Genomic DNA, 24,292 nt, shown 5'->3' with positions numbered 1-24,292 from the left:
AGCAGGAACCCACACAGCCTTGCTTCTACAGCAGTGCTTGCTTGAAGCTAAATACTCTGGTCCTTCAGCAGCCTGAAGGAGTCCTTCTTGCCATTCTCTGAAGGTCCATCAAAATTCATCTGCTCTCATGAAAACAGATTTCAGATTAGATCATTCCAGATTTCCAAACCTGATGCTTCTAGAGTGTGTTTGTGTAATGAAAATTTATTTCTAGTGATGAGCAAACACAGTATTTGGTGAAACTTAGAGCACTAATGACAAGTGCCAGAAGGAGCCATACACAGCCTGCTTCAGCTAGAACTGCCCTTGAAGCAAGGTTGCTAATTAGATATCCACACATTTGCAAGTTCAAAAGCCATATGCGGCTGTATCGCACATTTAAGACATATCTGTGGCTTTGTTTCAAAACCTGAATGTATTACATTATGAAGGTATTTTTCTTTTTTTTCTTTTTCTTTTCTTTTTCATTCTAAGCATTTAGGAACTGTCACACTAATCAGCTTAGCACGCTAAATATTCTTGAGCATATACCCTAGATATATTTGACCAGCTTACACACACATATGTTTAGAATGTGGGCACTGAGTTCATGCTCATTTACTCCAGTGTAGACTAGAAAATGTGGCCTTTCTTGTACTCCCTCTATGTACAAGCTGTTTGTGGGCCACAGTTTTTAAAGGCTGAAGGACCAAATCTTAATAAAGTAACTGTTTTATTCTTAAGTTGACCTTTGTGGACCAGTATTCTGTCTCACTAGCAGGGTGGTACAGTAGTGTCTTATCTATGCTAATCTCCAATGACTGTAAACTGCTAAGGTGATTAACTAGAAGAGACAGTTCTTTCACCACATGTACAGAATCTCTGTGAATTGGGTCATATCTGCATATTTCACGTATCTATCATAGTAGAATTTGGAGAAGAAAAGTAGGGTGTATAATCGTTTATATAATCTTTTCTTTCTTCTTTCTTTCTTTTCAGTAACAATTTACTTATTTACATTGAAATTCCATCTAAACTTAGAATAAGAACTGTTTAAGTTATTGACATTATAAAATTAAAACTCTACTGAAAGTTCCAGGCAATTCAAATTCTATTACAGCTTGCACTTCAATACTGCAGTAAGTAGCATCCCTTCAACTACACAAAAGGGAGAAATGAATCTGTATTTTGAATCAAGTAAGAATTTAACTAAAACAAAAGGGCACAGCAGATACAATGCTGAACTAATTATGTTTGCATTTTAAATCTGGATATGAAAGTAATTTTAACAGATTACAAACAAATCCAGTGCCTAATATCAAAATCTTAGAAATGGAGGAGACTAATCCAGAAGGAAAAATTCTCTAGACAATCTCCTGTAAATGCTGCTAGGACTGAGATGCAGTCTCAAAGGACAGCTAAGTATATAGCCATAGGAATATGTCATAGTTTTTCACACAGTTTTATATTAGCATAAAAATATGTTATAATTTCCCATTGCAATATTTTTTACTTGTCAGGTACTTTGAACATATATTCATATGTACACATATGCACATACACATACATATATGCATGCATATTATACTTTATGAAACATGGAGATCCAAACATGCATACCAGAAGTGACTAACAGACTGTAGTTAAATCTAAACTTCATTGTGGCAGAAATTTTTTGAGAGAATACTTTTTCCCAGTAGTAGATAACATTGAATGTTTCCTACAGGAAGTAGTCACTATCGTCTAAAATTAACACTTCTCTTTTTAGGCCTTCAAGGTAGAATTTAACATCTGCTTTCACTTCTCTAAAACAAACATATAGATCATAGACATAGTTTTCATTTCCAACACTCTTCCTTAATGACTGTAAATATAAATATAATTACAGTATCCATACATCCAACTTCAAATATGATTTAATACTAGAGTAGCTGTAAAGCACTTTTTTATCTATCAAGGTTATATCTTGATGGGTGCACAAGCTCAGATAAATCAGGTGTTAAGCCGGCACATCTCCAAGGAATCTGATAATTCTCTCATCTGCAATCCTCAGCATATCTTATTACTTACTGCCAAAGAAATGACTGATTAATTTTGTCATCTTTGCTCTGTGATTTTTGTTCAGCTGAAACTGGCTGCCCTCTTCTGCAATGCCTGATCAGACTTATTTAAGTTGATGCCTTTGATCGTAGACACTGAGGAGCTTGCTGACTTAGGCTTTGACTAAACATTCCTCCATTGCAATATTTATGCACAGAATCCTAAATGATAACGGACAGTCAATGTAGATAACAAACACTTGTAGGATGTTTCCATTCTTTTACTGATGCTCAAAACAGCTTTACTTGTGCTAGAGGTATCAGTCAAGATGAAAAGTTGAAACAAAAGCCCAAAAAATTTTGCTTTGGTGAATACTTTATTTCTCACAAACAAACTATCTGAGATCAGGAAATAAAATCCTTTGGAAAACTATGCAGTTTGATATTTTTTTTTAATGCTTTAAATTCTTTCTGTAGTGTGATGTCATGTTCAGTTTTGGAAGCTAGGGGCATTTTACCATCAAACCGTTCCAAACAAAATTATCAAAACAAAGCCAGTAAAAAAACCAACTACAATAAATGTTAAGGCCTTTAGAAAAAAAAAAAAAATCTGCCTCTAGCTCTTTATTAATCACATTCCAACACCAGAGGCTAGAAGTACATCAAACTGCACCAAATCCTTTTCACATGACAACCTCATAAATTATTCAACTCATTAGTAACATCAAGAGGCATAAAATAACATCAGTGTTAAGGATGTTTTCTTACAGAGAAAGGTCAGCTAAAAGTTTCAGTATTAAAACTGAAAGGTTTAAGCCTCTGAAAAGTAAATACATCTAGATAGAATCCATGAACACTTTAGTGCATGATGGTTTAAAATTCCATGTTAATTTTAATACATATATGAAAAGCTAGAATTTTTTTTAAATTCTGAAAACTTCAGCCTGTTGTTAATTTTTATGTGACCACTAAGTTTGGTGTGCACCATCTGTGTAGACATCTGAGTTTTAATTTTCCTGTATGTTGAATGCACTAACAGGTGTTATATACATATAAAGTCCATGGTTTTGGTGATTATTTGCCTTTCAAAAGCAACACGGCAATTAGCAAAGTTTTGTACCTCACTCTCATAATATCTCTATCTTGATCTTTTGAAAGAATGTGGAGAAAATAACCCTTTGTCAAATATGAAATACCCTATACTAATGGGGGAAATGGCTTTCTTAACCCAGCTTAAGAACAGTTTATGACTTGAAGTCTTGCACATGATAGCCTTCACCTTTAAGTAAGGATTAAGTTACACTTGCTAGTATAACTGCACACAGAGATATTAATTCATATGTCTAACCTTGTTTGGATCCCAGATATTTGCCTCAACAACCGCAAAGTTGGTGAAAAGTGTAGGTCATACAGAGTTAGCTTTATATCTATCACATTCGGAACTTTTGGCAACATTAGCCTTTGGTTAAACATCAGATGAAAGGTTCAACTTGCTTTGTGAATGATTACTTCAATTTTTTACTCCTAAATGCTAAAGAACCACAGTATTTTCTTTTCACCATTACAGATAAAAAAAAAAAAAAGAACAGAAACCCATCACGATATTCTTTAAGAAACTCCTGTCTTTGATATGCTAGAGAGGTATCCCAGCTTAAACCTGAGAAATAAATTCACTTTAGATTTTGGTGTATTCAGGTTCAGTCTGCTGTACAGAAGTCACAAACATATGAACCTTTTATATGTTACAAAGGAATTTGCAAGCATGTTCCTCATTTCTCTTTTATACTGCAGCTACATCTCCATGAAAATCAAACATCATCTAATTCTTCAGTTTCTAAGACTGAAGCTTCTATGTCTTCAGTTTACTATTCAAATCACAAATTATCCTTAAAAATTATTATTGCTAACAAGTTGTTATGAATTTCATGATTTGCAGAAAAATTACTTTTGGCTGAAATTATGCATACTAGGATAAAATTTCTGATATTTTTAAATTTCTTATTCACAAAATATCTCCAATGGAACTATTATGACACATTAGTTTGATGACCTATTTCATTCAGTCACTCCAGAGAGACAAGTTCAGTTGCTTTTACCAGTGTCTCAAAACTAGCATTTGGGAATGCTAAAGAAGTATAATGTGAATCCCTTCGGGATCAGGGAATTTAACAGCTCACAAGCTCAAGTCTTCTGGTTCATTAAAGTGTAAGAATTGAAAGAATTCTTTTTCTAAGAATACGTTGTCCTAGGAATTCTCAGCACTGTCCTTGAAAAAGAAGGGACATGATTCTCAGGCATTCATGGACATCAAGAAAGCATCATGAGCTATATTTTTAAGCTGAGTTGATACTGACCATATTCCACAGCGGCTTTTAGGAGAGCATCAGCATGAGTAGACCCAAAAGCATTGCGAACAAATCGCCTCCGCCGGCGCAAATCATCTTCCCAGTAATCCAAGCGCCAGAAGTCATGCAGTTGGCTGGAAAATAAAGAACACACACATCAGCACCTACCACAGCTTGAACTGTATTTACATACATTATAGTATAATTTCACTGCTGCTTTCCCATTTCAGGAATACATTCTTGTAAAAACATGTATCACTAAAACTCACAATATTCTAGCCTTTCTTTACATGCATTTATGTATTATAAACCCCAGCACTGCCTGTCTCAAAATGTTCTGCCTGCTGCTAAAAACATTAATCACACCGAACCCATTAACAAATGCAGCATCAAATTACAAGTATTAATGGCACAGCTTGCTTTCTTTTACAGTGTTTTTAACAAGGCTTGTAAATCATAGAATGGACCTCAGTAGTCTGCAATTTAATGACTATGGTCCCTTAGCAGACTGAACTTAAAAGTATAAAATATTGCCCACTTGAATTTTGTGGAACTATGATTAAACTAATGTGCTGAAATATTCATTGAAATAATTCCCCACTGCCCCTAGCAACCTGAGAAAATTGCAATTTTATTCATTATTAATATCACTGAATTAGAGCAGAAAAAAAGTTCCACCATGTGGTAATTGTCTTGGTAAATTATTATTCCAGCACTAACAGAGTACTAGGATGATTTTATAGCTCCCAGCTAATAAAAGCCATTAACAACCATGGCCATCTTTGTGTTACATTGCCTTTTTACATTCAAAAGAATATTAAACTCCTGTAGAATGATATAAGGCATTGTTAATCTATACTAAAGCCAAAAAGTACATATATATAATCATCTGGTATTCAACTTTGGTTCTAAAGAACTGACCAGCTCCACTTTCAGACAACTGCTTGACCTTATTGGCACAAACCTCCGGCATCTTTTTAATAAGATATTTGGGCAAAGCTGCATTCTAATCCAAAATTTTAAAAGCTTTTTGGATCACTAGGAAGAACCCAAAATGTTTGTGGATGCATCCTTGTCACCAAAATCATAATTGGACACACTATACACTTAAAATTATCCTGCAGGCCATGACCTTGCCGACCCCAGCTACGGAGCCACTGCTTTAAACCAATAATTTTCAACCTATCTGTAATACCCTGGAGATGCATGAACAAAAGGCAAATAAAAAAAAGAAAAAAAAAAAGAGAGAAAAGTTTACAGTACTCATAAGTATGGACTACATTTTTGCTAGACTTTTCTAGTTATTACTTCAGCAACTGTTTTCTATATTGCCTTCATTTTGAGAAGTTATGCACTGGTAGCCATTTCCAGAAGAAAAGTAGAAATATGCTAACATAGAACAGACCTTTTCATTCTTTACAGTCCACTTAAGCACTTTTTTTGATGCTTTCATTAGTTATTGTCCAACTTTACTAACTGCTGTCATGAGACCTGGATCAGTTCTGGAGGGCAGAGCATCAAGGGGAGTGGATCTAGTGCCCTACGTTCTAGCCACTAACAAATTTTCAGAAGCAGCACACCATAAATTTTAGTCAATGTTGGTGTTTTTTGTATTCTGCATTTTCAGTATATGCTCCTTAAGTCTGCATGAAGGTCGTACTTTTATTGCTGCCTTGCAGAACAGGCATTTTACTTATTTACAAGCAGTGAGGAGGAAACTTCAGTGGTTTTTTGAAAGGTGAGAAGCCTTCCCTTCTTAATTCCATTGAAGAGTAAGTCATGATAAGACAGAAGTAAAAATATTAATAAAACCCTTTTAAAAATAAGAGTTCTCTGAAACTACATGTATTGACAATAAAAAAAAAGACCCTTACATTGATAAGAATGATTTAACTATGTAAGAATAAAAAACTTCATGAAATTAAGAAATATACAGAGACTAAAAACTATGTTTTTATTTTGTTCTGTGTTTAATCTGGTAATTCATTACTTTGATTAATCAGTCTGAAGAATACTGTATATTCTCAGTTTAAAGTAAACCAGATTTTAAAGTCACTATTTTAATGAAGTGTTAAGTGTGGAAGTGATGAAATTGTCACAGGATTAAGTCTATTTTGCAGATCCGAAAAAACATTACAAGTTCACCAGGGACTGAAGCTTGAAATATGTAATAATGGCAAAAAATTAAAATTTTGAGAAAAAAGAATAGAAACATCATTTCTAATTACAACTTATATGACTTTTAAAAACAGAACTGAAGTTTCTTCCTACAGTTTTCTACAGAAGTCTATCCCACAATGTTACTACATACTTCCAGGTACTGGAAGATGGTATCTGAACCCTAAAGAAAAGGTTTCTGAATCTAGTTTAGTTGATCTAAGATTTTTTTTTTTTTTTGACTCTTTGAGCAACATCATTAACAAAAAGACAAGATACTTTTCCTACCCTGTTGTTTGAAAGAAAGAAGACTTCAAAAGATAATGGCTATACTTACAGAAAGTTTTGAATGATTGAGTTTCATCATTTGAATAAAAGGCAAAAAAAACCTGTGTGATTTTCCTAAAATATTATATTATTACATCTCTAGATTAGATTAAAAATACTAGTAAGTAGAAGACTGTGGCACCAGTTCCAGCCTGAAACTAAGAATTTAACCTGCTTTAGAAGTCCAGCTCTATGGACCAAATTAGTGTTAAATTGTCTGGCCCATAGATTAAAGTACTTTAGAAATACTTATATTCTAATCCTGTATATTTTACTCAGGCTTTAAGATTTTTCAGGAATTTAGATAGCTGTTAGGTAGTTCTAAATGATGGCTGTAAATTAAGCAGAACTATATTTTCTAACACTGTACTAGGCACAAGTCAGTCCTAGAAGAGAGCATGTCTGCAAATTGCACATATCTCTTTCTCCTACAATGCCTTTTTCCCAGAAGTGACTTGACTAAATCAAGTAATTTTAGTAATTTATTTCTGTGACAAGTACAATATTTCAATAAGCTTTACTTTTCTTAATAATGCATATTATTAATAAGCCTTATTTCCACAGCCAACTAGATTACATGTAATTTCTTATTCCTCCACATTTTATACCAGTCAAGTGACATTTTGAATCAGGCTTGTTTGAATGAAGAAGTGCATATTAAGCACAATGTAAGGAATTTTTTTTAAGAACTAAAAGTTTATAGCATCATTTATGAGCTACTTCTAAAGACTTTTAAGAAAAGAGAAATATATCTATCCCTTCAACTGAACAGTTATTTAAAATGCACCCTAAAACACACAACCCAAAGAAGTCTGCATGATGAGTCTAACTGTCAAAGATAATTTCCTTACAAACTACAGTATAATCCAATATAAGCCTTTCTCATCATAATGAGAACTGGCATGAAACTAGTAATACTACAAGGCTACTAACAATGAAAAAAATTATTTGGAATGGTGTGCATGTTGTAAATTAATCCCAAATTTCAGATGTGCAATATTTCATATAGTTACTACAGAAAAAGAAAGTACATGTTTTAATGGAACAAGACCTATTGTACTGCGTATTGGAGGATTAAAAATTTTGTTTCACTGCCACTGTCATCACTGGTGCCCACTTGACAGCTTGATGTGTATGTTCTCCTACTTCAAATAAATTTTTCTTGGCCAGCATGGGATGGAAAAACAAAGAGGTATTATGCTGACCCAGGTAGCCAAGGTGGACTTTGATAAGTTGGAGCAAATAGGTTTGAAGTCTCTCAAGTGCAGGTTGCTCTAAAACTCAGATATGCCCAGAATTCTTCATAATATTCCTTACATACCACACACACCATCCATGTATATGGGGACAAAGATTATTGAGACAGACTGAAATGTTTCAGGGAGCTCAATTACCCCCTTGGAGGAGAAACTGTGCAGTGCTCTGCCACCAAAACAGTTAAGAGGAACGTCAAGTCAGCCTGCACAGCAAATTCCTCCCTGCCTTTTCACATCTCCAAAGCTTGATCATTTAAACAGCAACTTTTGAAACGATTTTCTGTTAACTCCTATGACCATAGCTGCAACAAAGTGCATGGGAAGGGTTTTTTCTTGGACATATGAATACTAGTTGTCCTAAATTGTAAGTCTTTGTCCATCCTGTGGGCATTCAGCATCTGTGACAGCAGCTGCATGGCTGTGAAAGCCAGTTCCCGTTCATGTACAAGGTGCAGTTTGCTATATGTCACCTACAGCTGCAGCAACTAGTGGCAAACATAAACAGTGGAGAGTAGCAGTACATGTCCATAAAAGATCCTCAGACTGCAGCCCAAAGGATGGGCTGCCAGATGGAAGAGATTAAGTTTGAATATATTAATGAAGAGGAACAAGCCTGCAGGCATGGGGGAAGGGGAAAAAGTTGTTTTGAAAAAGAGGTGGGTCACAGAACTGGAAGAATCTCAGAGAATCCATAGTCTTTGTAATACTGGGAAAATACTAGAAAAAGCAAGGAATTGATGATCTATGATTTCAAGAATTAGTCCTGGTTGCTTTCATGTGACATATTTTGAAAAAGAAAAATTATTCTTTCCACAGTTTGGAATTATGACTGTGTTTTTAGTAATTAGGAAAAAAATATGTATATTTGGAAAGTATAAAGCACATATTCCCTAATGTAATATAAAGAACAGAAAATGAATGACATTTAAAAAAAAAAAAAGTAAGTAAAAGAAAACTTGAAGTACAAAAAATACAAAAATACTTATGCAAAAAGCCAAAATATAAATTTATTTGCCAGAAGATCCAAATAGCAGAAGTCTTCTGTAACAACAAAAGAGCAAATAAGCCTCAGAAGTGTTGTTGCAATAGATACAGTAACTGTAAATAATATTAAAAATTGGAAATATAAACACAGGGAATAAAGATGAGAATCTGAGAAAAACCTAATGTCACGAAAATTGAACAAGATGGTAAAAAAGGGGAAGGGTTTCCATTTGGACTTTGAAATAAGGATGAAATAGAGCACAGAGAAACTCAAACCAACAGCAAACACTAGTACTGATCATCAGAATAGGAGCAGAGGAGTCACCTTTGAAAAGCAGAAAGAGAACTGCCAAGAGCTTCTCTCCTATGATCATGTTACTGATGGTCTTGCATTAATAATGAAGGACAAAGCTGAGACAACCGAGAATTTGCTACAAATGAAAGAGACTAAAAGCTAACAGAAGATGACCAATAATTAAAGATCCACCAAATTTATGGAGAACTTTCTAAGAACTGTTTTAAAGGGTAACACCACTGTCAGAAAGGAGGGAGTGATTTATATGGCTTTTATTTTCTTCTTAAGGCACTGGGAAAATGTGTATTTAATACACACTCTTAATAAAGATTTCCAACTCCTGAAACTTCTGTGTCTTAATTTCAGTGATAAGGACACATCAAAAGCTGAAAACAGAAATCTCTCAATTTGAATTAATCTTCAGATAGATGAGATGTTAGAAAGGAGAGTAATGTCAGTAGATGTGAAAGGGAAGCTGGGGCAACAGAGATGTTAATTTTAGCTATGGTAGTACTTAAACCACAAACTTCTAAGGCAGTAAAATTCCAGGATTATGGAATTTGGTGTATTACATAGTGTCTGAAGGAACAAATTCATAATGAATACACAAACAAGGACTAGCAATTTACTGATTGCCTAGGTTTTTTTATAAAGCTTAGTTCTTCAGAATGAGTTGTTCACTCTAGAATGGCTGCTATATTATTAAATAGTAGTTAACTTCTACCAAGAAGCAGTAGTTGTAAGGAAATAAGACTAACCATGCATAAAGCTATAAATAGGGGAAAAAATAGAGAGAAAAAAGCCACGTAACTCTCAAGAATAGCAATGGAAGTGTCAATAAGTCAAATGTCTACAAAGTAAAACTAAAGATAAGTAGAAATTTTTAAATTTTTGAATTGATTTAATATAAAATATAAATTTAAAGTTATGACAGAGAAGTTTGGCAAATCTATCCAAATAATAATGGGCAATAGTAGGACACTACATGTGGTACAGCTAAATGAAACAACACAATTTCCTAAAGTTATATACTTGATTGCTTTTAGTTAATCCAATGTCATAGAAAGAACAACTGAAACAACATAAAAAGCAGACACATAAATTGTCAGTGTTTGACTCACCAGAATCACACAGGGCTTTTCAAGTAACAAAATATGAGTAACAACTGAATGCAATTGCACCAGATTCTAGAGATAATAAATTGTAAACTTAGAAACACTAAAATGAAATACAATTTAGGGTTAGAATTGAGACAGAAAAGATTATATTTGAAAAAAAAGGAAAAGTGATTGGAACAATACTCTGGTTTAACTCAGATTTCTGGTTTGGAACCTTAATTCTGTTTCAGAATGTGGTTTGCTGCCACTCCAAAGAAAGAGGAAACAAAACACCCAAAGCCCAGAAAGCCATTTTATAGTTTTAGATAAAGGAAAATTTGGGTAAAATTTCCTTTTGGAAAATATCTTGAAAGAACATAGAGTGGTTTAGGACATTTTTATTTTTAATGCATATTTTGTTATGTCATGCTATCTCAGTACAATGAGTAGTTATTAAGATTTCACAAGTACTGCCATGATGCCACAGTTTAACAAACTCCAAGATGGAATGAATTGGAGGTCATCTCTGTCTTTCTTAACTGACTGCAAAAAAGAGACAGACAGAATGGCTTAGACTAGAAGCATAACTACAGGTGGCTAAAATTAAGTAAAATGTATTCCATGCTAAGTGTGCAGCTTTTCTTATTCAAAGTGTAGAAATATCTCTAAGTTTCATTGACAAAAACTTGATCTAGCAAATGATCACTGAATTTCAAGAAAAAAAAATTGTTTTATGTTTTGACTAGTATGTTTGTTATAATTTCACATCTGAAATAAGCACTGTGACATTAACATATACTCCTGCTGCTAGGAAATACAATAGGAAAATAAAAACATTTGAAGACTTTTATTAACTTAGAAGAATGAAAAAGAAAAAAATCAGCTATTTTCATAGGAACTTCTATCATAATTTTTTTACCAGAAGATTTGACCAAGATAATGTTTTCTGATTTAAATGGGTTTTAAAATGAAATTTCCATTTAACTCTTCCGCTGTTTTTACAAGCATATTACCTACTGTTAGCAAAATTATTTTGCTTGTTAAGCATATTATGTGTCAAACTAAAAGAGAAATAAAAGTGAGCACCCACTGAATACAAAAACAGGAGACTTCATGAAATAATACAACCTTTTGTCAAAATTGTCTGGAAAGTATTGTGTGATTTTACATCTATAGTCCATAAAAAATCAGATAAACATCTCAGAAAATAACTTCTTTATCTTAATTTAACAAAGTAAAATGCTGACTTAATAAATTAAATCAAAAGAAAAAGTTTTAGGACAACTATTAATTTTGCTTTAAAGATGATGTTTTCCAAACAAGGTTAACTTTAATAGATACAGTTCTTATGATATTTAAGATAGTTCTTATTTCTTATGATATCCAAGATATTTACAGAAATATGTTTGGTGTTTTTCTTCAATTGTAGTTTATCCTTTGAGCTTCAAACATTAAATATTCTTCCAGCAACAATTATGTAGACAGGATTCATCTGATAATACAGCCCACTACTTCTGTTCAGCTTTTAAGCCAAGAACATCAAAGTGCATTTGAGTAGGATACAAGGTGACTCAATTCTGCCTAGGGATGGTGAACAATGGTTGCACAAAAACCAGATAAACTGGTGTTATGACCACTGAAAAGTAAGATAATTCTTTCTTGTAGTTATGCTTTGCCTCTTATTGTCTGACTCCTTTTTTGCGCAGAAATTAATTAAAAAAACCCCAAATCTCAACTCCCCCCCAGAACAACCCTTGCCTATCTGGGGTCTTTTAGTATTATTTCTTGGTTCAGTTGTAGCAGTGAAAAGGGAAGACTGAGAGAACAATTTGTTCAAATCTCACAGAGACACCCTCCTCCTTTGCCTTCTACATGAGTACTAACTACGCTACTTATATAGATGATAGGATATTTTGCTCTGAGTCTAATGAATACAGCTAAATTCTTTTGGTTGTTTTTTCTACTTTTTCTGAAGAGAAATTGAGAAAAACCCTAAAACACAACAATCTCTTTTCCCATTGAATTCTAAGTGACAATAATACCACAGCATTAGGAAACTCCAGTAAACAAAGCTGGAGGTTGTTTTTCATGTCACCCCCATACAGCCTACATCAGCACAACACAGAAGTCCTGAGATTTTGCAAAGGTACTAATGAAGCAGTGAATTTTTACAAGAAAAACATGTTACTCTCTATTTCAAGATTTCATATGTCATATTAAACATATATCTAGGGACGGCAGGGTCCAAGATTATAAAAAAAATTCTGAGCCTTTACGACTTTTCTGTAATTCTAGAAGAGTTAAACAGTAGCTAAATTTCTTTTCAGTTAGGATTAGTGTGCTTGAACAAATGAAAAACAATCCCCAGATTTCCAAGTGGGCATCCAAAGTAAAAGAGCTTGCTGAAGCTCTTGCAAACTTCAGTGCCTCATTGGCTTACTTAAAGGTCAAACACTAAAGGCTCAGACTTGTAAGTAGGGATAACATATGTGACTGCTGATGAGGATGCTGTCCCAGCTGTCCGCTCCATTCCAGATGCACAGATTAAGGTGTCTGAATCTCTTTTGAAGGAACTACTGAAGAACCTACTGAGCATACAAATTACAGTCCAGTTTCAAGACAAACCAGCAATGACTTGTCAAAAAATCTAGAGCTGCACTTTTGACAGAAACAGCATAGTTGAGATAGACAGCTAGGACTTGTTATCTCATTAGTTACTCCTGTTCGTAAGTCACAGCTCAAAGGTTATAGAATCCAGGAACAGAAATTTAGTCTCTCAAAGTCTTTAATCAGAAAAAAGAGAAAATATTTTATCTAAATATTTTAAAAGCATTCTGAAACTGAGACACAGCTTTGTTTTTTCATATATATACTATTTCTTAAAAACCCATAATGAATTACTGTTCCAAACCTTTATAAATTATTCAAGCTGCAACTGCTTAAAGACAGTTAACTTATTAACCTGGCATTGAGATGAAATAATTAGCTTCCTTGAGGCCTAACAACAAACAGCAACAGTAATCAAAATCTAATAAATAAATAATAAAGTTTTACCTAGGCAACTGTTTTAATTTCCATCATGTGGAGCTGTTCATTAAAATGCAAGTCTAATAATACACTATTTTAAAATAATGATTCTTTTTGCAAAATGCCATTTTAAGCTTGATAATTGGAAGTATTTGAATTCAAAATTTATAGAAGCCTGAAGTTTTACGTCTCCTGCAGGCTTTTTGGTACAGATTTATTTTTATTCTGTCACCCAGAAGTACAGCATAAGTTAAGAGAAAGCATATATCTCACTTTAACCTAATGTTCTTAAGAACTGAAACAAAGACACAATGGCCCAATTAGTGGATATGCCTTGTCTGGTGTATAAACAGTTATTCCTATCCCCAAATATAGCTTGTATTGATGAAATAAACATTGCCGGGGGCATGGATATGAATGCTATAGAATTTTTAATGGAGACCATGTTTACAGTACTATCAATTAAATACTGAAGTAATCTTAACTTTGATCTTTTTTGTTCATGGGAATTTTTGTGAGAGCTAAAAAGCCAACTTGGCAAGTAAATCAAAACTTTTCTATTTATACTTTATTTTTGACAGTCAAGAGGTTCTTCAGAAGTATAGAAAAAGTCTTCTATAAAACATCCCAAAATATATCAGCATGACCTAATGATTTATTTTGGGCTCTGAAAAATATTATACGAGAAGAAGCAGACGCAACATTGGGGAAAAAAAAAAGGGGAAGAAAAAAAAAAGAAACAAAAAATGACTCCAAATTATAACTTCCTTGTTTTCTGTCTTGAAAAAAAATTGCTATTTTTGTGGGTTCTGAAAAACAATCAGGATATACGCTAAAGAATTTTTGCATAGGAACTATTTGGCAATCCATTACTCAGTATACTTTTTAATGTTTCCCTTCCTCTTAACTACTTGTTACACAATTCTGTGTGACAATCATGAGATACAGATGCTTTTTCCCTTGTCTGCAGCACAAATCTGTGATGTGACCATGTGTATCTTCTGCATTTTTCATGCACATTCACAGTTCAGTTGCTATTGTATAGTAAGTATGACTCCCCATAGGGATATGCTTTACAAATATATTACAGAATGTATATTTGGCTATATTTAGGTGTATGTTCTTAAATGAATACTACAGTTAAAGAAAAATCATCAGCAGCAGTTTAATAAACTTATAAAACCCTCCCTCACTTTTCTGTGTAGAATCACCATGAGGAATTACAATCTTCAACCTTGCTAATTAAGCAGTTTTTATCCTTTACATGTTCATTGCAGGTTGTTGGTTTGGGTTTTTTTTTGAGACTTTGTTACTGTAGTTTGTATGGAAGATGAAAAATGAGAAAAGAGTTCAGACCCATCTATTATTACACCAGAAAGGAAAGCTTGCTGACTGATTCAGTACTGAATTAGACAATTGATGGGGGGAGGAACCATATACCTGGGAACAGAAGGATGTGCTGCTCTCCCTTCAGAGCATGGGTAGCCAAATTTCCTGATCCAAGAGAGCAAAAATTGAAAACTTCACACAACTGTGCAATGTAAATTATCAGTTCAGAAAAGGCAAAATTCTAAGAGTAGTTCAAAAGTGGGACAAAATGGAGCTGGACTCTGTCTGTACCTAGGTTTGAAGGTAATTGGTGATGGCATTTTTTGGTTTACTTTCTCTGAGCTGTGACTTTGGATAATTTAGAATATTTTGAGCCAAAGACCCAGTGACAAATGTCCTTGGAAAGAGTTTCTTGAAGTGCTGAAAAGTCACATATAGCTTAAGAACCATGGCACAGGTCATTTCACCCTCAGAGATTCCCCAAATTCTAATGACTAACTTGGGCAAAAATATAGTTTACTCTCTTCGTTCTTCACCAGTCTCATTCTTTTGTAACCTCTAGATTCATTTAGCTGCTCCAGATCTCCCCTGTGTAGCTCAACAGACATAATGTTAAGATGCTGTGAAGCTGAGGATCATCTTATCTTTGAAAACTGCTTTTTCTACAGGGACCGAATTGCCTGTGACCTCATAGAACTTGTTTTCCTTTCTTGCAATCTGGGAGACACAGTTCAATTACTGGGAAGTTAATGCCAGCAATTAACAGTTGTAATTTACTAGAAGATTAAAGTTGTCAAATTATGCCAAATGATAGCTGAGTTTCTTTCGTCTAACTTAAGATGTCAACATTAGTGACATTTAACTAATCAACCCAGGCCTATTCCGCAGGCAATGGAGAGAACTAGTTTCACCTTGGGAAAAGTTGGGTGATAGGATAGGAATCCTAGTGCTCTTGTATCAAGTAACCAAGGGCTCAACACTACAAAAAAAAAAACCCCTGGGTTTCTCATGAAAAAGTCTACCATCTAAGACTAACTAACATCACATGATTGAGTGAAATCCAAGAGGCAGGATTCAGAAAATGTAGAATTATAGGCTATATGGGTCCTGTTAAATGAGAGAAATGGAGAATGTTGTCGACTGACTTGTCCCAGTCTTATATTACTACAAGTAAAAGTAACAGGGAGGTATCGTTTCATCACCTGATTGACCTGACAAAGGGAATCCTGAAACATAAAATAGGCAACAGCTACAGAAATAATCTTCTCTGTGTAAATTAATAAAAAAAATATTCAAAATTCCATTTTTAAAGATTGAGCTTATGATTTTATTGCTATAAAACAGAAATGGAGAATCAGAGGGTCAGCATTCAAAATCCCCAGATTCAGACTGCAAATTCCTTATTTGAACTGATATCAAATAATGAACATAAATAATAGAAATTCGGGAAACAAAAGCTAAGAAATTCAAGCAATCAAAAAAAAAAAGCTGACACTCTCAAAAATCAGACAATATTACTGAAGCAATTGAGAAAGTCTAACAGTTAAAACACTTAAAACCAGAACACTCTTTATTATGTATAAGTCAAAATAAAATATCAAGACTATTATTTTGGAGAGTCTGAATCTGTGGTGTAATATATAAATATTTTTATGGAAGAAATATAATTTTTTAGGCCCAATTATAGAACGAAGTATGAGTCTGTTAAGTATATGCCTATATGACATCCCATTAAAGTCAACAACAGATTTAAATTGAGATATGTTTCGGGACCTATTCTAGGGGCTTAATTCCACCAAAATCTTAAAAAGTGTTTTATGCTGATGGTAGAATATAAATGCATTTTTCTATACCACAGATTGAAAAATGACTGGGAAAAGATATATAGAAATTGCTGTTTATTGCATTAAAATAGGACTTTAGTTGAGGTTATTTTGTTAACATTTTTCCTTCTCTTTTTTTAAGAAGCAAACCACCACACACAAAAGACAAACAATGAAAAGCTTCCAAGATGCCTAGTAAGAAATTGATTGAATTGACACCAGTGTGAAGAACTGCTAAATCACTCTGAAAGATTATTAATCTTTTTTTCAGAAAATAAATGTAGAGATTATTCTCATCTCCTGCCTTAAAGGACTTTAAATTAAATTAGTAAGTCTTGTACAGTTCTAGAACAGCTTTTGCCTCGTATATCAGACTTTATTTAAGAAACCAAAGCAACATGTTACTAGGTCGGTTAATACACATGCCAGGCCTGTGCTCTGTGTTGCTCAACAGCTATGCTATTTTATTTTTTCTACTGTATAAGTGAACTAGCAAAAGGCTCCTTGTCTTATCAGCAGAAGACAAAATAGTTCAGTTCTTTCCTCTATATTGCTTTGCTGATGGATATTTATAGAACATGACCTTCCACGTGTCTTTCTCTTTTCAAACCATCTAAATTAAGTTGCTTTAGTCATCCTCATATTATCATTGACTTGAAGCATCCCTTTCTGTAGATGATCTGCAGTTAGTGATGTGGTCCAAATTGCACATACAAATTAAAGTACAAAATATATCATATCTACTATTATTCTAACAACAATATCCTCCCATGGAGCAGTAAAGCTGAATTGTGGACCAAGAAACCAGTTTCTAGTTCAACATTTAATCTGTCTAAAGTTTCTTGTGTGGTTTGGGGGGTGGGGGGTGGAAGGCACCCATAAAAACGTGTTCCTGTTCACAGTAAATAAGGATTCTGCTTCAATTTATCTTATCCCTTGAAAAATATATGTAATACTTCCTTTATTGAGCTCCAGGGAGACCTTTGGAAAGTGACACTGTATCATGACATCTATGTAAAATGCTGTGAAAATACTCCAGCTTTACCCTCCACCACACTTACAGCTGTGTTATGAACTAATTCCTGATTGGAACCCAAAAAAGCAGTATAGCTCAACAGATTGATAACGAAAAAAAAACACCATTAACAGCAGCTCCAGTGTGTCTCTGACTGTAGTGATTTAGTAAGCAGCAAGAAGGCAGTATGATTCAGAACTTTTTTGCTGTCAGTAATTACATCACTTTACAAAATTTATTTACTTGGTAGAGTAAATAAATTTTGGTGCTTTCAGACCAGCCATTGACCAGCAGCAGGAGTGTTGGTTGTTGCTCAACAAAACCCTCTTTGCTGGTAACATAAATATCTGCACAGGCCTCAGCATGGCTGATGTAGAAGAAAAGAAACAAACTAAATATCTCACATTCAAGGAAGCATGAAGTCCAGAACTGACTCTCAGTAATACACCCTTCTTAGACACTGATTTGCTCGAGTTTTATCGGTCACCAGTTAATAGTCACAAATGCATAGACTCAGTCATTTCTTCCCTTAGGGTCTACTCTGCCATCATGCAAATGGCTGATGGCATGAAACCATTCAGAGTCTGCCTTCAGAGCAGATGCACAAGAAACACTGAAAACCCAGGGTACAAGGAAAGAAAAGAGAACATTATGGAGGATTCTTGGTTGAGCTGCTAATAGCTCTTTTATTTATAACACTTAGTGTTTTCACTACAAATGTTTATAGAAACTGTTTACTGAACATCTCCTGCTGGCAACATGCCATAGAAATTGAGCAGGAATAAAGCAATCAGGTCAAATCATTGCTCCTTCTGATATTAAATACTTTTCTGGTGTGAGATAAAAAAATTTGAAAAAAAAAAAACAACTGTGTTCTACTTTTGCTCCATAGTAGAATATTGACAGCATACCAAAAAAAGAAACAAATTAGTGTAAGCACTTCCAGAGCATCAGCAGACTTGGCATTAGAACTATATGGAAATTTGTAGAAAGATGAAGAGGAATCTCTCCTTGCTTTGAGAGGTTTTACTTGCTACATTAATTTTTTGCTCAAGAGTGCTCAAGGTGTATGCATGAGGGGAGAATCATGTTCACCCTCCCTAATTTTCAACTACTATTTGCAAGCAAAGTGCTTTTTAATTTTCACATTGTGTATCAAAAATAAAGGAACCACCATTCATCACTGTGAAATACACGTAAACCCTAAATGCCAACCAACATCCAAAGGCACGAGAATGCCATTCACTGTACAACATCATGCCTGCAATCGTCGGTGATACTCTCAAAGCCTGTGACAACAAATATAAATTATTTTTTTCAGGCTTTGCCAATGAAGTGTTTCAAACACACAGAGAAATAATATTTGTGCCTAGACCGTTACAGCTGATTCTATTTGAGAGTAAGTACAATCATACAAGAAAAGCTTGGTGGATGCAGCATGCTTCCCCGATGAAACACCAAAGTTTTGTGGAATGAAACACTGTCAGCCTTTTCTGACAATGCTAGCTCATTTTAAACTAGTAAAACATTAATTGGAATGGGGAATGAAAGGGCTACAACCATAGAATTACAATCTGGCTCAGACACAGGCTCATGTCTTCCAACATTGTTCCAATTATTTTTTTTTTTCCACCTTTGAAAATATTGAATCAGTGTGGAAGGTTTAGTCATTCCTGGTTGGCTTCCTTTTGGCAATAATGCCACAACCTGGCTGGCACATTATAGATGCAGGAAGGAGGGTGGGTGGGAATGAGACAGAAACAAGTACATGTGTGTATCATTCTCTTCTCTCTGACTATTACACAGAGTAAAATAGCTCCAGCTGGAAGGATTAACAGAGACCCACTCCAGAATAAGCTACAGCCTGCTAGGGGAGCCTCCAGGAAGGTGAAAAAAGCCATTTTGGAGCCCTGCAGCTAAAGAACAGAGACATAACTGAGAAGGCTATGATAGTGATCTTTAATATTATAAGTGGCACCAGGATGGTGAGTTGACACCAAGGACTCACTATTTCTCACAATAAAAGACCTAGAGAGAACACAGAGTTATCAAACAACAAGTTCAAAACAAATGATGGTGTGTTTTGCGTGAATTTCTCACACAACGTACTGAAGAGTATGGGGTATAGGGTACTCAATGCTATGTGATATTGTGGTCAGCAGAAGTTTAAATGAGTTCTTAAAAGGATAAGACATTTCCTTTCACAGACGGGAAAAAACCCACCAGAAGTTATTAAACTCAAGGATATCACCTCTGGCTCAGGAAGTCCCTGAGCTACAATTTGCTGAAAGCTGGGAGGATATGCCGGGGGAGTATCATGGTAAAGTCACCTGGGGAAATACTACACTGCTCCCCAGGCCTCCTCTGCTGGCAGCTGACAAATATTGGAGTAGCAGACTTGTAATCCTATTCTTGCAGTTTGCTGTTATATGGTTTTTCACTGTTATTTGGGGCTGATTGCCCACTGCCACTACACAGCCCCATGTCAACCAGTTGGAGTCAATTGACTTTCTTTCCCAGGTTAACAGCAGTACTAAGTAACTCGTGCCATTGCTCAGTTAACAAGCGTAGGACGGAACATTTTCAGCAGGAGGATTTAGGCTCTGTAATTATTCTTTAGTAAAAGGTTTCATACAAAGGATAAAAAATACTTACACATACTATAAAATTCATAGGTCTTGAAATTTAAGCTAGCTTCTAATATAAAATTCCCTAAGCTTATGAGCTTTTAATTTTTTCCGATGTCATCTAGTTCTTACATTCACAACCAGGTTACAAGTAGTACTCTGTAACATTTGAATAAGTTGACTGTTTTATAATCTTAACATTTATTCTTTTTGAGTAAGTTCAGTAAACACAACTGTATGCTGTTAAGGGAAATTGATATACACATGAAAGAAATTCACCAGGTTTCATCAATATTATGGTATTTTGCTAGTATAAAAGAGAAATCAACCTACCTGCATTCAAATGATATAATAGAGAATACGCAATTTCTTTTACATATTTTTTGATTAAAAAAATATCTCTTTTTGTTGCCATTCTTTAAATGGAGATATGAATAAAATTATAAAGCAGCTGCGTCCGACAGTACACTTTCTATGATATGTATAGTGTAAGAACATTTTGGAAGGAATGTCTTTAACAACTAAACTCCATGGGATTAGACTGCAATGAAAATATTACAAGTAAAATACCTTCAGAATTTGAAAAATGACTTCTTTAGTATGCAACTGAAAATTGTGAAACAAAAAGAAATGTGAAGTTAAACAAAAGGAAAAAATTAGTATGCTTAAGGCAGCAGTTGATCAATTTAAAAACCACCACTTTATCTGTTCTCTTTTCCTTTGCACAATCCAATAAACTGCCATTATATTCCTTTTAAATGGTTCCATTACAAGGATTCTATAACAACAGACTAATCTCTTGATAATTATAATAAATGCCTGTAATCAAAGCAGGAACCACTTAAAATAAGGAGAAAGGCTGTTTTCCATCAAACTCATTGTAGTTCTGTGACCTTTGAAGCATTAAGCTACATCATACGCTGCCACCTCTAACTGCAGCATAGTTTTCCTACCAATCTTGCTCAAATAAAAATAAAAAGGACACAAGATCAATGGAAATGTGGATTGACACATGGTAAGAGTTCTTACTTTCCAGCTCTGAGCCTTGTAGAACATAAAAACATCAATTCGCAAGATTCCAAAGGCTCAAAGCTGGCAGGATTCAGCCAGCAGCTCTTTCACGGGCTTCCCTTCAGGAGGGAAAGGGGGAAGGATCAGACTGGTATTTTAGAAGATTGTGCTCTGGCAATGTGAGCTGTGTATCACTACTAATGCTTAAGGAAGTATTACTTTTCAGAAAGAAAGGACATTTTATCACAAAACTCGATATTGTATTCACATGAACAAACAATGTTTTCCAGAGATCATTTAGGAAACTGAAGGCTGATAAAATTACGGGAAATGACTATATATGATCAGAATGGCTTTCATCTGCATTTTGTTAGACCCAGCATTGATTTCACTTTTCAGCTGTGAACAGCAAGAGGCCAGCTGTGGCCAAGGGAGAGAGCAAGCAATGAACCAGGGTCACAACAGAGGCTGAGTTGTCAGAAAATTTAACACTTTTAACGACTAAATCTCACCAAAAAAATCTTCAAGTTACAACCACTTGAAAATTATATCCAGAGGGTCCCACAAACTGTCAGAGAATAGAAGATTTAATTTATGACAAAGTAAAACCTTTGAACTCTAGTTATGTGAATAAACAGCACTATAAGGGGAAAACAAACAAAGCAAGGAAAATATAAGAGACATTGCCTTCAAGGCAGAAACAACTACATTTTACTTCCTATTCCCAGATGTGTTAAGGGGAAATTTATGACAGCATACTGAAAAGCAAGATTCCCATTGTGAAATCCTTCACATTTATTTAACTAAGCACAATCATTGAAAATGACCTTTATCCAAACCCTTCACAGCTGTCTTAAAATGATCTAAAACTATTGCCAGATTTTCTTTAACTAACATTACTTAACAAAAAGTCATTACCCCAGGGCCATATTACACTACTGGCAAGTAAACACAAATCCATTTTAAACAACATGATACAAAGTTTTAATGAAATATTGATAACAAATTGAAAACTCTCCATTAAAAAGGTGCCAAACAATACAAATCATCTTAGTTTTCTGTTCTAGCAATAAATATTATTTCCCTATTTCTGATAACGTATTCATCACCTATTAGACATACATATAAAGAGAAATATGGCTACTGCTTTAAAAAAGTCTTACATTTAAAACTGTTATTAAACGAGGTGTCAAAATTATTTTTAAATGAAACTGTTCTAGCAGCATATAGTGGAAAAATATCATCATCTGTTCTCCAAAGACAGCATGTCCAGAGTGTACATTACTCTATAAAATTAAAGGGCTACTGACAATAAATTCATATGGCAGTTTTCATTGCAGTACACTAATAATTTAACAGTGCATTAATAACATTTGGTTCCAAGACTTAAAAAGCACTGTGTCAAAATGAGGAACACCTTAATATTTCTCTTTTTTTTTTTTTTTCCCATGAATACTAAACATTAAGATTAAAAGATTGTTGCAAGAGCTGGCCTCCTGCAGGTCCAGGTCAACTGACAGGGATTAGGTAAAAAAAAAAATTAATCATACTTGTGGATTCAGAACAGAGCAGCTTAGTTTTTAAAATAGTAGTATAGAGCCACATTAAATGTGGGCACATACTGTGGGAAGGGGAGGAGAGGTCTGTATTAAGGGGCTGGTTAGTTCAGTAAATCATGGCTTTAAGATAAAGATGATTACGGTCGTTCCTTGGTGTGAGAGGAGAAGGGTACAGGAGGTTCATTTCACCACCAAGTAATTATGCTGACCCAGAGTGTTACCATTTATCATGGCTGAAAGATGACACTCACTGTTAGCCAAGGGAAACTGCTAGTCAAATGCTTCCATCTAGATCAATACACACCATATTTTTCTACAGCCAAAAGTAATTATACAACAGCAAACTTCACAATCAATACCCACTCGAGATAACCTATACTCTGCTGTACAGACATGAAGGTATGGCACTGTTAACTGCCACTGAAGACTACTGCATGTGACCCAAATTAAAGGGTTTCCCCCAACCATTACAAAGGATTTTGCTATTTTCTGAGAAAATCTGTATCCTGTTTTCTCTGTCATTAGAAACAAAGAACATCCATGCACGTTTAAAGACCTGCAGCTGAAACTGATGTTCGTGTTATCATTGCATAAAGTCTCACTTAACACAAAATAAAAAAGAAAATCAGTCAATTAAAGAAAAATCAATCTTCCTAACCATTGAAAGCTGAAATAGTTTCTGAGGCTTTAGTTTCTAAAAGCTGCCGTTGAAGACCTGACCTTTGTGGACTTAAGAGATCAGAAAAAGGAGAAACGTATATACCTGAAGTATTAAATCAATATCATTTTCAGTATTAAACACATAAACATATTTATATTTGCTTACACAGAGGTGCACACATAGCATTACCATCAAGCCAGCTAGTACACAAAACTAGGCTTTAATAGTTTAGATTTTATTTCAAAATATATCAATAAGTCCGTTTTGACAACTGGTTTCAAAAAGGCAGAGCTTAGTCTTATAAACCAATCTAACACATCAAGAAAGGTTAGAGGGAAGAAAAAAATCACTACTTCAGTAAAAAAAAAAAAATTTGACATCCAATTTTCAAGCTGATTTATCAGTGGAAAGCTAAAATTGATAGTTTGCCATTACTGGATAGCAGGCTGTCTAAGAAAGCTGTTACAAAGCCTTTCATTTTGATTTAGCCACATGGATCAATACAAACCTATACTGTTTCAATTTTACAAATATTGATTTTCTGATATAACCTCTGCAGGAGAACATTCATCACCTGCCATACTAAAAAATATTGAAATTTATTTTGTAAACTTTGATTCTCAGCAAAATATAGCATTCTACTGAGTGAAGTGAAATCTATTTTTCCAGATAACAGCTAATCACTGCTAAAATGTATTTCGAGTAATATACTTCTGCCTTTCCATTTCAGACTCTAACACTGTCGATCCTTTAACTGGATT

The 24,292-nt window shown here is 34.4% G+C and overlaps 1 protein-coding gene across 13 annotated transcripts in view; it reads right to left on the bottom strand.

Annotated features, from left to right (window-relative positions):
• NBEA (neurobeachin) overlaps window positions 1–24,292 on the bottom strand; it is a 467,485-nt gene that overhangs the window by 179,850 nt on the left and 263,343 nt on the right. For 12 of the 13 annotated variants that reach the window (XM_048295094.1, XM_048295084.1, XM_048295082.1 and 9 more), the window contains one exon: window positions 4,373–4,497. In XM_048295094.1, the coding sequence (XP_048151051.1) occupies window positions 4,373–4,497 (125 nt within the window). Of the gene's footprint in view, window positions 1–4,372; window positions 4,501–7,738; window positions 7,745–20,018; window positions 20,028–24,292 lie in introns of those variants that run through there. The other variant, XM_048295095.1, reaches the window with a different exon arrangement.

The sequence above is a fragment of the Corvus hawaiiensis genome, chromosome 2 (assembly GCF_020740725.1).
Source record: "Corvus hawaiiensis isolate bCorHaw1 chromosome 2, bCorHaw1.pri.cur, whole genome shotgun sequence".
NCBI lineage: Eukaryota > Metazoa > Chordata > Aves > Passeriformes > Corvidae > Corvus > Corvus hawaiiensis.
This window is presented reverse-complemented; position numbering and strand designations above follow the sequence as displayed.